This window comes from Rutidosis leptorrhynchoides, chromosome 5, assembly GCF_046630445.1.
Source record: "Rutidosis leptorrhynchoides isolate AG116_Rl617_1_P2 chromosome 5, CSIRO_AGI_Rlap_v1, whole genome shotgun sequence".
Taxonomy (NCBI): domain Eukaryota; kingdom Viridiplantae; phylum Streptophyta; class Magnoliopsida; order Asterales; family Asteraceae; genus Rutidosis; species Rutidosis leptorrhynchoides.
Window position 1 is genome coordinate 59,451,397 of NC_092337.1, and position 13,384 is coordinate 59,464,780.

Here is a 13,384-nt window from a genome sequence, read left to right on the forward strand (position 1 = left end):
CAATTTAACATAAAACAAGGCCCGATAACGATACAATCCATTTCCCATTTGATTGAAGGCCCAAGTTTATTCAAGATACTCACAAAGCCCAACCCGGATCCAATCCATGACACGGACCATCAACCCGACTCAACCATGAACGTTGAACCTTCAACCGTGAACCTAACTCGTTTCACGCGAATCCGGTTCAGTAAACCAATTCAAAACAGTCATACTCAAGAACGCGACTGTTAAAGATGGAACTATCATGTAATGTAACAACATATGATAAAAGACGCGTCATTCTTCAAATTGATGATCAATGTATTCAAATAAATGCCAAAAATTAGTGACAAAGAAAATCCAACTTAATAAAGTGGACTTGATTCAAGAAAGGTTTTTCGTTCATACGCAGCATGAACATAATTCTTATTAGAGATTGTTGATAAAGGCGGCAGGTGCAGAGAGATCGTTGGTTTTCAACTGCTTATACATCCATTGCCAATTTTCCGGAGACACCTCACCGCCAAGCGACTGAATCACGGACCCACCACTACAAGACCCGACTATACAACATTCCTTAAGAGACAATCCTTTTACCAGCCCGTATAAAAATCCGCCGGCAAAAAGGTCTCCTGCACCGGTGGCATCAACAGCCTTTGTTTGCCCAATAGCTGGAACTCTCACAACCTGGATAATTAATAAGATTCACTAAATATAAATACATGTATCTCTAATGGAATTTAATCTAAAAAAAGTCAAATTTAGAGGTCAACCTCTTTCTTATGTCGTGCAATACATCCGTTTGCACCTAATGTCACCACGGCCCATTGGCAGTATTTGCCCAACACATCAACTGCAGCCTCGGGTTGAGCAACTTGCTCACCACTACAATAAACAACAAAAATCAGCACTGGAAGTGGAAATATGGGCGGGTCGGAAACTTTGTGTAAAGGGTCAAAAAGGGTTCGGGATGAATCAAGACATTTTTTATACGAAAAAGACATAAAAGGAACTAACTCACTGAATATGATTAGTTGATTACAAATTAATTACAGTAATTATCTAAGTTTATAAAGGGTTAGAAAGTTTTAAGCAATAAAATTACACATTAGACGACATTCAAAGCACTAAAACCATTCAACCCATTGACCCGTTTTCTTTTTAACTAGACTCGTAAATGCCTTATGAGATGCAATCGATATTACTAATATTTCACCTTATAAGTTCAGCAGCTTCATCTTCATTGGCAAAGCAAAGATCAATGTTACCTGACTCCAATAGTTCTAAAAGAGGTCCCCTAAATTTTCGAACCATCTACCAATGTAATAAAACGTTAAATAAATATGTTAAGTCTTAAGATATAAAGTGTACCCAGGTAAAAACAAATAACAATTAACTAGAAAAAAGAAAATTAGTATACCTCAAAACTTGCTAAATCTAGGGATATAAGAACACCTTCTTGTTTGGCCATTTTAATAGCTGCATTAATAATGTCTAGATTGTATATACTATATCTCACCACCAACCACTGTAACATAAATAAAGGTACACAATGAATAACCTGGAATAGCGATTTTTGAATCACGTCACTAATATTTTAATATGATATCCACATGGATGATGAAGGACCAAACAAATATATCTTCATTCAATAATTCTATCCATTTGGGTAAAAAGGTGATTTACGATCAAGTTAAATAGTTGAAAAACAGTTGTGTTATTACCTTGGAGCCCTTAAAATCCTCCCTCTTTAGTTCACCTGCCTGAAAATGAAACCCATTTCAAGAATACATGTAACTTTATCGTATAATACCCACTCAAATAATTCAAGTAGAGATGGCATAACGAGTGGGGTCGGGTCAGGTCCCGGATCGGTCGGGTCAAGTCAAACTGCAAACACTCTTTCCCATTTCCTTTTGAACTATATGAGCAATAAATTTACAATAAAGATCCAAATTTCACTAATAGCACTATTATTATTTTTTTACGGGTATTCGATACACTTTGCGAGCCAACAAATTCCAGGGCGACCAGCCGCTATACGGGTAGCCCGGAGTCATCACCAATGAACCTCCGTGGCCACAAAGGATTATAACCAAGAACACTATTTTTAGAATATATACAGGAGATTTCTGACCCATTTAACCCGTTTAAGTTTTGAGTTTTATATTACCTTTTTGACACATTGGTGAATAAGGTATAACCAAAATTGACATATTTAACTAAAGAACGGGTCAAGATCGCCACCTCTTAAATTATATAAAACTACAAATGACACAATCATGAGAGTATATTGAAACTAGAGTGCATACCAGTACTTTAGCAGCAGTTGCAAGGCACGGTCGCATAGTACGATTCCCCATTGCATCAACCAAGCAAACACACTGTTCAACATATTATCAACTATTAAATTTGAGCGCTTACTTATCAACCAAACACCTCCCAATTCAATGTAAATAACATTAATCGAAAATGTTGCAAAGTGCTTTTCTAAGGTCACCTGAGCCGTATGTTCGTCTTTCACCCTCAATCTTGATATGTTTACACCATAAAAACTCATGTTTTTCACGAACAGGGCGCCTTCTTCATCATCGCCACAAGCTCCGATTACTCCGCACGTGATCCCAAAACCCGCTGCAAGCCCCCTAATGGTGTTGGTCACACTACCTCCAGCTATGGTCTTAATAGGAACCAAATCATTTGAAGATGATTGAATATGGGTATCGACTTGCTTTAGTAGATGTTTCAGCTCTTCGGCTGCAACCTATCATAACATACATGTTTTTTTCTTATGTGATCTATGTAAAAATATAGTTATTTATCTATTTTGTAAGCTTTCATCATAGAAGAAAAAGAAAAAGAAGTTTTTGAACAAAACATGAAAGAATGCATATGAAAAATAGCATACCCTAGTTTAACACTTTAACACACTCCCTTTCAAAGTTCACAACAATCATATAAACTAGATCGTGTTTACTCAAAATATTAATCGTTAAGGGAGTATTTGGATGCGGGCATTGAAAGTGATTAAAACAACTTGAAGTATCAGAATATCAGATAATCATAGTATCATATACTTTAGATTATTAATGTCAAATATATGTAGGTCACATATTTCACAAAAATCAGTTTTCATACAAAAATTTCTTACCTGTTCTTTCAAATACCATTAACCATTCTGTCCTGTTAATTTATGGACATATTGACTCTTACCCAACACTCACAACTGACTGTTGTTATTATAATATTATAATTTCATTAAAATACTTTGTCTCCTGTCAAAAGATAGATGGCTTCACAATGATTCTACATTTGAAAATGGATGTGATTACTACACCACCATAATGGATGTGCACACCACAATCATGCATTGATGGTGTTGTACCATATACATTGATTAACTAAATAGTAAATATGTAGTGCACACATCAATTGTAATGCCTTAGGGTTTTCTTTTTTAAAAGCGATTTTTTGACATCAGTAGATCATTTATTTCAACGATCCTCATCATTTGAACGTATCACACACGTTCGGGCAGAAACCCGAACCCGATCCACGGTACCCGCGACGCGAACACATCCATTCGGGCAGTGTTCCTAGGTAGAGGTCCATGAACGAATCAGCTAAAACCTCCCTATAGGGTCAATAAATACCACCACTATTGGTGTTCAATTGTTTTAAAGCAAATCATGTCATCACTGAGAATCTAACCCATGACCTCTCCCTATCTCATGCGTTGGGCTATGCCCGCAAGTTCATTGTAATGCCTTAGGTGATCTTATATAATCAAGAACACCACCATTTTCAAGAGAACCCACATAGTTGAGTAATTTTTATCCAAAAAGATATGAATTTTAAGCAATTGAAAGATCAAGAACACCATCATTTTCAAGAGGACCCAAATAGTTAACTAATTTTCACCCAAAAAGATATGAACTTTAAGCAATTGAATACATGGGTGTTTGATATAATCAGCTGAATTAGTTGAACAGTACAATTATAGCAGTAAAATTAGGGGAAATGAAGAGGATAGAGTAGTACTGGGAAAGAGCCACCAGCTTCACCAGGAATTGTGTTGAGGATTGATTGGTCAACCCTTGCTATGTGGTCAACTAAGGCGGCCGGAAGAAGACCGAGAATCACCGGAGCAGCCTCCGAATTGCCGGAAAGATCGTTGCCCTGGATGGGTTTTGGGAGAAATTCGGCACCCATAATTGGGGTTACGATTTTTGTGTTGAGGTGGGAGAAAGATTGCTGCTGTATATCTCCCTACCCCTTTCTTGTTAATGTTTTGTTGGAGTTTATATAGCCATATTTTCAGAAACAGGCATAGCAAATAAACCAAATTTTCTAAACTGAACCGGTACCGAAAATATTATCGAAAGGGATTCGATATCAGTTTCAGTTTCATTAAGTTGAACTTTTCGATTTCGAGAGCAACCAGTACGATACTGGGATTTTTTTTTGGAAAATCGGTATTTGGTACCAAATTTTGCGCATCATTTTTTTTTTTTGCTCTTGATGATAAACTCGTAACATAATCTATAAACCATGTTATATATTTCCATTAATTTCCATTAAGTTGACTCCTATTTCCATTAATTAGGTTAGTTGACTAAGGTTAGTTTCTTAACCATCCCACTCACCACACACCATAGAATCAATAAACCATGTTATATATTTGTATTTATATATATTATTTTTAGTATTTACATTATTTTAAGGAATTAATTATTTATTGAACACAAAAAGAAAAAAATACGGACACAAATGTTTTAGATTGTCAAGGATATGCTGTATTAGTCAACAAGATTTGATTTATTATTCAACAAAACAACCTTAACCTATGTCAAACATCAAAGTCATGGAACCAAACAACCGGATTCTTATTTCACCTATCTCATCTCCAACGGTTCTTCACAACCACGCACATGCAGTCTCCGGCATCCAACCAACAGCCATTTAATCCCAACCCGTCGGCCGGCTGAACATGAGATCTTTGATTCCCCACCGTTGTCGTCGCACAAAGTACCATCGTTTGGAATTGATGGTCTTTCACATGCAGATTCAGAACCAAACGGTTATTTTCATTTATTTGGATCTTAAAACAGTAAGTTATGTTTCAATCGAATTCAATTGAGACCCAAATTATGTCAATATTTATTAATTGTCTTTAATTGGGTAAGTCGAATAAAATCAAGGATTTTCAACAATCGCATTAACGATTCAGTTACACTTTAAATTGAATAACATTTAATCCATGTATGTAACTCCATGTATGAATTGAATTTGAAGGTTTTTAGGCCCCTATATATTGTTGATAGCTGGTTTATGGTTATGCATAACTCCCCAAATAACAACAAGTATTCCAATGGCCCAAACTCCACAATCATCATAGTCATTGGTATATATTTGTACCCTTTGCCATCATCAGAACGCCTAATATTGCTATTTTCAAACCTACAACACATCACGTTCACGACTCTTAGTAACTGTTTACAGGTACTGCAGGTTAGACGTTTAGAGTCATCGCCCCAGGACCACAACGGAGATTTCGCTAATATATGTTTCCGACAATAACTTTCGTTTAATAGAAGTGGTGTGTTAAGGATTTTCGTACCCAATTTAATTAAACTAAATTGTAACGATTCATCTATACTATAGCTAGAACATTTATAATCATCACCGCATGTAGACGCCCCCTATTTATATAACATTGGTTTCCTTCATTATGTTTGATATTCATAGAAGTACTGTGTTAGGCACTTTAGTATGCACTTTCATGTGACTAAATTGTGATATTTAGTCTTACTACATCTACTACAAACAGTAATATAAGGATCCATTTCTTTTATTGCCTTTTTTTAGAAACTAAATTGTTGTTACAAACAAGCCAACGGTTTAATAAAACCAACATGTTACCCGTCGCTCTCATTACAGCCTGCTACAGACAACCACAGCACAAAACAAAGGCGTCATACACAAATCCTAACCATGTACGTGCAACGCACGGGCATTGTGTACTAGTACTACTAAAAGATCTAACCACGTTGCGAGTGAAGCATGCAGATAATGTTGTGGAATTACTATTCACGAATCTTGATGATAAGCCCATAACATGATATTACTCGAATTGATAATACAAAATTCAATGAAGCATGCACATAAATGTTGTGTATTCGGTGTTCATGAATCTTCAATAGAGCGTAACCACATTGCGAGTGAATTTTCCCCCCACAAATCTCCAACTATATGTCTCACAAGGGCACCTTTAGGATGCCAGAATACTAGCCCACCGGTAGCATCATCATGTATGCTCCTGAAGAGGGAAGCCAACGAATGTTAGATGCAAAGCCCCGCACCTCATTAAGATCATATTGGCATACTTTCTTAAAAAAGAAAGAGTGAACCCCATTGGATGAGCGTAGGTACAACATGGACAATTATGTCCACCGCCTTTCTCACGGAGTCGTACGTGAATGTTAACGCTCATATAGCTCTTAAAGAGACTTCATGCTAGGAATCTACATAGCTATAAGTCAAGAAAAATAAGGTCACATTGATCTGACTGAATTTCAGAGAGGCGTCGATTGCCCCACACCGAAGAAAAAGTAAAAAGTATGGATGAAATAAGAAAATGAAACTACTCTTCAAAGTAAAAAATTCATATAACGTTTCGTCCAGTTAAATAAAATCTATTAATGCAAAGCCAAGAGGTGATAGTGGATCTTTATGAGGGCATTTGGAATTGTGGGTTTCGGTATTCACTCTTGTAAACGGGCACAAACGCTCATCTGTCCACGAATAAGATTCCATCTTTTATTCAAGATAGCTTTTATTCAATTAGGGTGAATACCCCATTTTCCAAATTTGTGTCATGTGGATTTATAAGTTCTAATCTTTTTCAAATACACTAACTATACAAATGCCAATCTCAACTCAATTACAGTGTAAAGGTTCAATAACAATCACTATAACATCTTCATTAGAATCATTTTGTTTCATGTTCAAATGTCGATCGCCGTCAAAATTTGATACCAAACGGGTAACTACCGAAAATATCGATACCAAATGTGGCACCGCTAATTTTTTTTTTAAATACGTTGTGGAAGCATTATATAAATTCAATCCAATATAACAGGTAACTTACATTAAGTCAGTTCAACCGATGTCACGTGTCATTTCAACAAAATACATATTTAACCGGAAATAACATATCCATATTACATTTACGAAAAGCTTGGTTCAAAGTTAAATGTTATCAGAGTTAATTCTGTACACAACCAGTCATTAAAACAAACTAAGTCAACATCAGAGTTCAGTCTGGTCAAACATAACATCTTCATGTTCGTCTTCTCCTAAAAAGCTAAGTCTACAAAAACTAACAACCAGCAGGGAGGAGATGGAGGGAATTAGCACGAAGCTAAGTGAGTACAACTAACTACAGGTAATAATATACAGGAACTGTCATACTAATCATGTCACATAGTCCAACACATAAGCATCACCCAGTAGTTCAGTCAACAGAGACTCTGGCGGTCCGGCCGAACCATTAACCACCAGTTGATCGGATTGGGGTTTACCGGAAGTTTCTCCTACATACCGTGTTGCATAAATCATCCACACGCGATGAACGCGTCATTCAAACATATACCACACATATGCTCATTAGGCTACCACATGAGGAACCCAACACGCGGGTTGATCTCTCCTATCAAATTAGGCTACCACAAGATAGGGACGCACTTGTGACAACCCGGAAATTTCCAACCAAATTTAAACTTTAATCTTTATATGTTTCCGACACGATAAGCAATATTTGTTAAGTTAAATTGCAAGAATTTTAAACTATGTTCATACATTCATTCAACCTCGACCATGTTCCAACGATTCACGAACCATTAAACGAATATGATTATATATGTATATGTGTATATATATTATAACTTGAAACGTAAACAAAATATTAGATTAAATACTTTATATGATTGTATCTATTTCAAAATATTTATCAATGGAATTAGAAGATAAGATCAAATGATTGAATTATCAGATATATTGAATTATGATTACAAGTCTATGTTGAAAGGCCCACGTTGATTTGAGAAATCTTTCCGTTTTAACAATATTCGGAAAATGGTAAAGTGATTTATAAATAAGAACAAATTGTCAATCATTGAGAACTAGACAAAGGATAGTGGAAGATTGAATCTCATAAAGACTCGATTGATCTATTTAGTTTCAAACGTACAAAAACGTTTTCAGTTTAAAAAGAACTTTATTATTAAAACGTATATAACATTTATAAATATCTAGAACCACTTTTGACAACTCATTACTTAACTAGTATGATAAAGATAACGATATTTATATTTTATTTTATTAAATATATATAACGATTTAAATTAATATTATATATATTTATACGCGTATTATACGTACATAGTTTTATACTTTTACTATACTTAAACTTTACCTTTACTTTATTTTTACTTTACTTTAACTTTAATAATTCACTTTAATAATTTATACTTTAATAATTCACTTTAATAATTCATACTTTAATAATTCACTTTAATAATTCATACTTTAATAATTCACTTTAATAATTCATACTTTAATAATTCATACTTTAGTAATTCACTTTAATAATTCAAAAATCTATTATAAATAGAATTCAATAGGTTTCATTATTTCATAGAAACTTGAAAATATTTTTCTCTAAACTCTCTCAATCGATTTACATACATATATTTACTCCGTATTATTTCAAGATATTATTACTATACATAAAATATTACGACGGAGTGCTGTCCGAGTGATTTCGAAATTGTTTTTCGAGTAGGATAGGATTAAAGAAATTATGGGTTATAGCTATGGAGGTGATTGAGTATGGTTCATGGGTATGCTCGTGAGGTCAATATAGTATTTATCATTTCCGTTGCGTCTACGTATCTTTCATGTAATATTGAATCTCAATATTGATACGTGAGTACTCATAATTTAACTTTTACATACTAATAGTGTATCCCTGACTAGTGCTCGAGTATTTAGGATTATGCATGCTTGTACTTTTGATATTGCCCTTAGACAGGTTAGGTTGAATATTGAATTAGTTACACTTGCGGTTGAGATAAGGTATAAGATATGCATGTCCTTGGAAAACTAGCGAAAAATTAAGGACTTTTCCTTTAGATATCGAATGGTTTCAATGAACGGATTAGAAGTTATAATCAATTGAATTTTCTATATTTTTATTAAAAATGATTATTATTATCGTTGTTTTTATCGTAGTTCTAGTTTTATCTTGTTATTATCATTATTATTATCTTTATCAATAAAAGGGATTTATCATTAAAAATTGTTATTTTTTTTATTATTACTATCGTTATTATCGTTAAAGTTATAATTAGTATTATTATTATTATTATCCAATTATTATTATTATTATTATTATTATTATTATTATTATTATTATTATTAGTATTATTATTATTATTATTATTATTATCATTATTAATATATATATCATTATTTAAAAATGGATATTGTCATTGTTATTATTATTATTACTATATTATCATTAAGATAATTATTAGTATTATCGTTAAAAATGTTATAGTAACTATCATTATTAATATTAGTGTAATTAAAACAAATATTTGTAACACCTAATTATTTTGATTACTATTATTATCATTATTATGAACACGATATAAAAGACGATTAAAAGCTATTAAACGAAACGATTAGGAAATAATGAGTAAGAGTATCATGATAAAATTAAAATATTATAAGATATTGATTTAGATAAAATTATCGTTCTTATTATTTTTATCATTACTATTATTATTAAAAATATCGTTAGTATTAAAACTATCATTTTAACAAAAATTATCATTTTAATAGAAATGTCATTGTTACTATAAAATATCATTATTATTATTATTTTAAATAGAATTATTATTTTAAAGATAATATTAAAAATTATCGTAAATATTAAAGTTATCATAATTAGAATTATCGTTTTATCATAATGTCATCTTAGTAATTATAAATATTGATATTTTTATAATAATAATTATTATTACAAAATAATACAACTTTTACTTACTATCATTATAGATATTATTTTATCAAATAAATATGTGATACAAACATATTTTACTACGTGTAATAACTTACTTTAATAATACCTATCATATTATCTTTATGATATTAAATGAACTCTATAAATTTTATTACTTAATATATATAAAAGTATATTATATTATATAAATTTAATATAAAATTTTATTTATTAATAAATAAATTATATTATTTACTCTAATAAATCTTTTAAAAATATTTAAAAATATAAAACGACGATATTTAAACTATATATTAATCATGTATAGATTTTTGGAAATTATTTTGAGTCAAATTTACTTTTGTTGACTTTTGCATATTAGTCTCGAGCATTAGGATTGTGGTACACTATGACTTGGCCTAATTTTTTAGACAAATATTGACCAACACATAATTATATATAATTAATTTAGGTTCGTGAATCCGAGGCCTACCTTGCACTTGTTCAATGACGTTATATGTATTTTTACTACGAAATACAGTATGGTGAGTTTCATTTGCCTTTTTATCCTTTATATTTTTGAGACTGAGAATACATGCGCTTTTATAAATGTTTGACGAAATAGACACAAGTAATTGAAACTACATTCTATGGTTGAATTATCGAAATCGAATATGCCCCTTTTTATTAAAGTTTGGTAATCTAAGAATTAGGGAACAGATACCCTAATTGACGCGAATCCTAAAGATAGATCTATTGGGCCTAACAAACCCCATCCAAAGTACCGGATGCTTTAATACTTCGAAAATTATATCATGTCCGAAGGAGGATCCCGGAATGATAGGGGATATTCTTATATGTATCTAGTTAATGTCGGTTACCAGGTGTTCACCATATGAATGATTATTTTTGTCTCTATGCATGGGACGTATATTTATGAGAACTGGAAATGAAATTCTTGTGGTCTATTAAAATGATGGAAATAAATGATTATGATAAACTAATGAACTCACCAACCTTTTGGTTGATACTTTAAAGCATGTTTATTCTCAGGTGTTAAAGAAATCTTCCGCTGTGCATTTGCTCATTTTAAAGATATTACTTGGAGTCTTTCATAGCATATTTCAAAGAACGTTGCATTCGAGTCATTGAGTTTATCAAATATTATTATTAAATCAATTTTTAGTTGGATAGTGGATATTATGAAATGGTATGCATGCCTGTCAATTTTTTATGTAAAGAAATTTTGTCTTTTAAAAACGAATGCAATGTTTGTAAAATGTATCATATAGAGGTCAAATACCTCGCAATGTAATCAACTATTGTGAATCGTTTATAATGTATATGAACGGGTCATTTCAGTTGGTATCAGAGCGGTGGTCTTAGCGAACCAGGTCTGCATTAATGTGTCTAACTGATAAATTGATAGGATGCATTAGTGAGTCTGGACTTCGACCGTGTCTGCATGTCAAAAGTTTTGCTTATCATTTTGTGTCAAAAATTAACTACTTATCATCCTCAGGAAATTACCTGCTTATCATTTTTAGTCTAAGACACATCTTGCTGCATTGATTGCATGAATAGTGTATAGATAAAAATTCATATCTTGGCATATCTGCTAAATCATATCTTATCGTATCTATTACTTTAAACTTTGCCTGACATATCCCGCAAAGTCCTCCGTAATCTACGAAATCTTTTGATCTATATATATATATATATATATATATATATATATATATATATATATATATATATTCTATGTAATTAGAATACCATCCGTTAGCCAAAATCATTTCATATCGAAAAAAAAAATCCTTTATCCAATCGTACGAAATGGAATTCGTCATCAGTTCAAGTCACTCAGATTCTGAAATGGAATCTCATTCAAGCTCCGAAAGCAGTGTGACCGGAATAGATCAACCAATCAGTCATCACCTATTCTGGATGAATTGGGGATGGGTTCGTAGCCTCCTCAATCATTGGAGACAAGAAGAAGGTGATCCCTTCCATCCACCACATTGCCCTCTTGACGAAGAACCTGAAGCACTTACCGACGAACCTGTCCAAAACACCATTTTCTCGCTCATTTCCAGAGTATCTCGTCACGATTATATATTACATCAAATTTTAGATTTTATTTATCCGCTCGTCCGAATCGACAATCACCCCGGTGTAATAGAAGAAGTCAACGAGCTTCGCGCTCGGGTAGTGGCTTTGGAGAATATGGTGCAGAGATTACAAACACCAGCAGCAGCATCAGCAGCATAACCAGTACCACCATCATCAACGCCAACAGTACCATTACCACCTCCAACCACAACCGCGTCGTAAACCTCAACTTCACAATCTGTCCCACGAGCATCAACGTCATACGCACCATAGATACCAAGGAGTACCAACAGCAATAACTGACGAAGTATTAATTCATAACTTCATTGGAGAAACATTCCGCGGCGATTATGTAATCTCTAAAGTCTTAGAGATTATCTAATCTTGCCCTAACCATAAATCAGTTAAGCGAACCAAAATGATAGAAGTCAGAGTAGAAACCCTGACAAAAATGGTGTGTGATTAACAAGCTAAACTTGCTTTACCAACAGCATCAACAGTACCGTCAGCGTTACCAGCATCGTCAGTACAGTCAACATCCGAATCAACAACACCGATAACATCACAAACTCCGTCAGTTCAAGAATCACTGTGGACATCATTACGAATCAATAACGTGTATATTGTATCAACGAGTTATGAAGAATTAACTCATTCCCTCTGAAGAAATTATATGTATATTATATATATATATATATATATATATATATATATATATATATATATATATATATATATATATATATATATATATATATTTTGAAATAAATCTTTTCGTGCTAAGCTATTGTGTGTGAATATTAACTACTCGGTTAATTCATATTACAAATATGCAATAATGTACGTCCTTCGGCCGCAACGTAACCAACGTTAACTACAATCTCTGTCGCAATTCAACAAATTCCAATTCATAATAAATCAAGTATATATTTGATTTTACACTTTCATCATCGATGTACCCGAAACTTTTCAGATAACATCATTCGTACTTTGCGAAATTCACAAGAATTCCATGAACCGAACATCATACATCAACAAATAACTAAGTATTGATTCATAATTTCAATGTCATTAAAGAAATACTGCGTAAAAGTTATGTACTTTTTAAAGCCTTTAGGGATTATTCAATTCTAGTTTCAACCGTAAATCAAATGAGTTTAATTTAACATTAACTCATTAAATCTATGTTACATCTGAAGAAAATATACACATATATATTTT

General features: G+C 32.6%; 1 protein-coding gene across 1 annotated transcript; it reads right to left on the bottom strand.

Annotated features, from left to right (window-relative positions):
* Nucleotides 1-402: 402 nt before the first annotated feature.
* LOC139848026 (uncharacterized) lies at nt 403-4,265 on the bottom strand. Its single transcript, XM_071837764.1, has 8 exons — nt 4,024-4,265; nt 2,483-2,746; nt 2,295-2,366; nt 1,707-1,745; nt 1,403-1,510; nt 1,199-1,296; nt 756-867; nt 403-669 (listed from the first exon to the last, which is right to left on the bottom strand). Exons 1-8 carry the CDS (start codon nt 4,192-4,194, stop codon nt 412-414), a joined length of 1,122 nt encoding a protein of 373 aa, XP_071693865.1. The 5' UTR covers nt 4,195-4,265; the 3' UTR covers nt 403-411.
* Nucleotides 4,266-13,384: the final 9,119 nt, after the last annotated feature.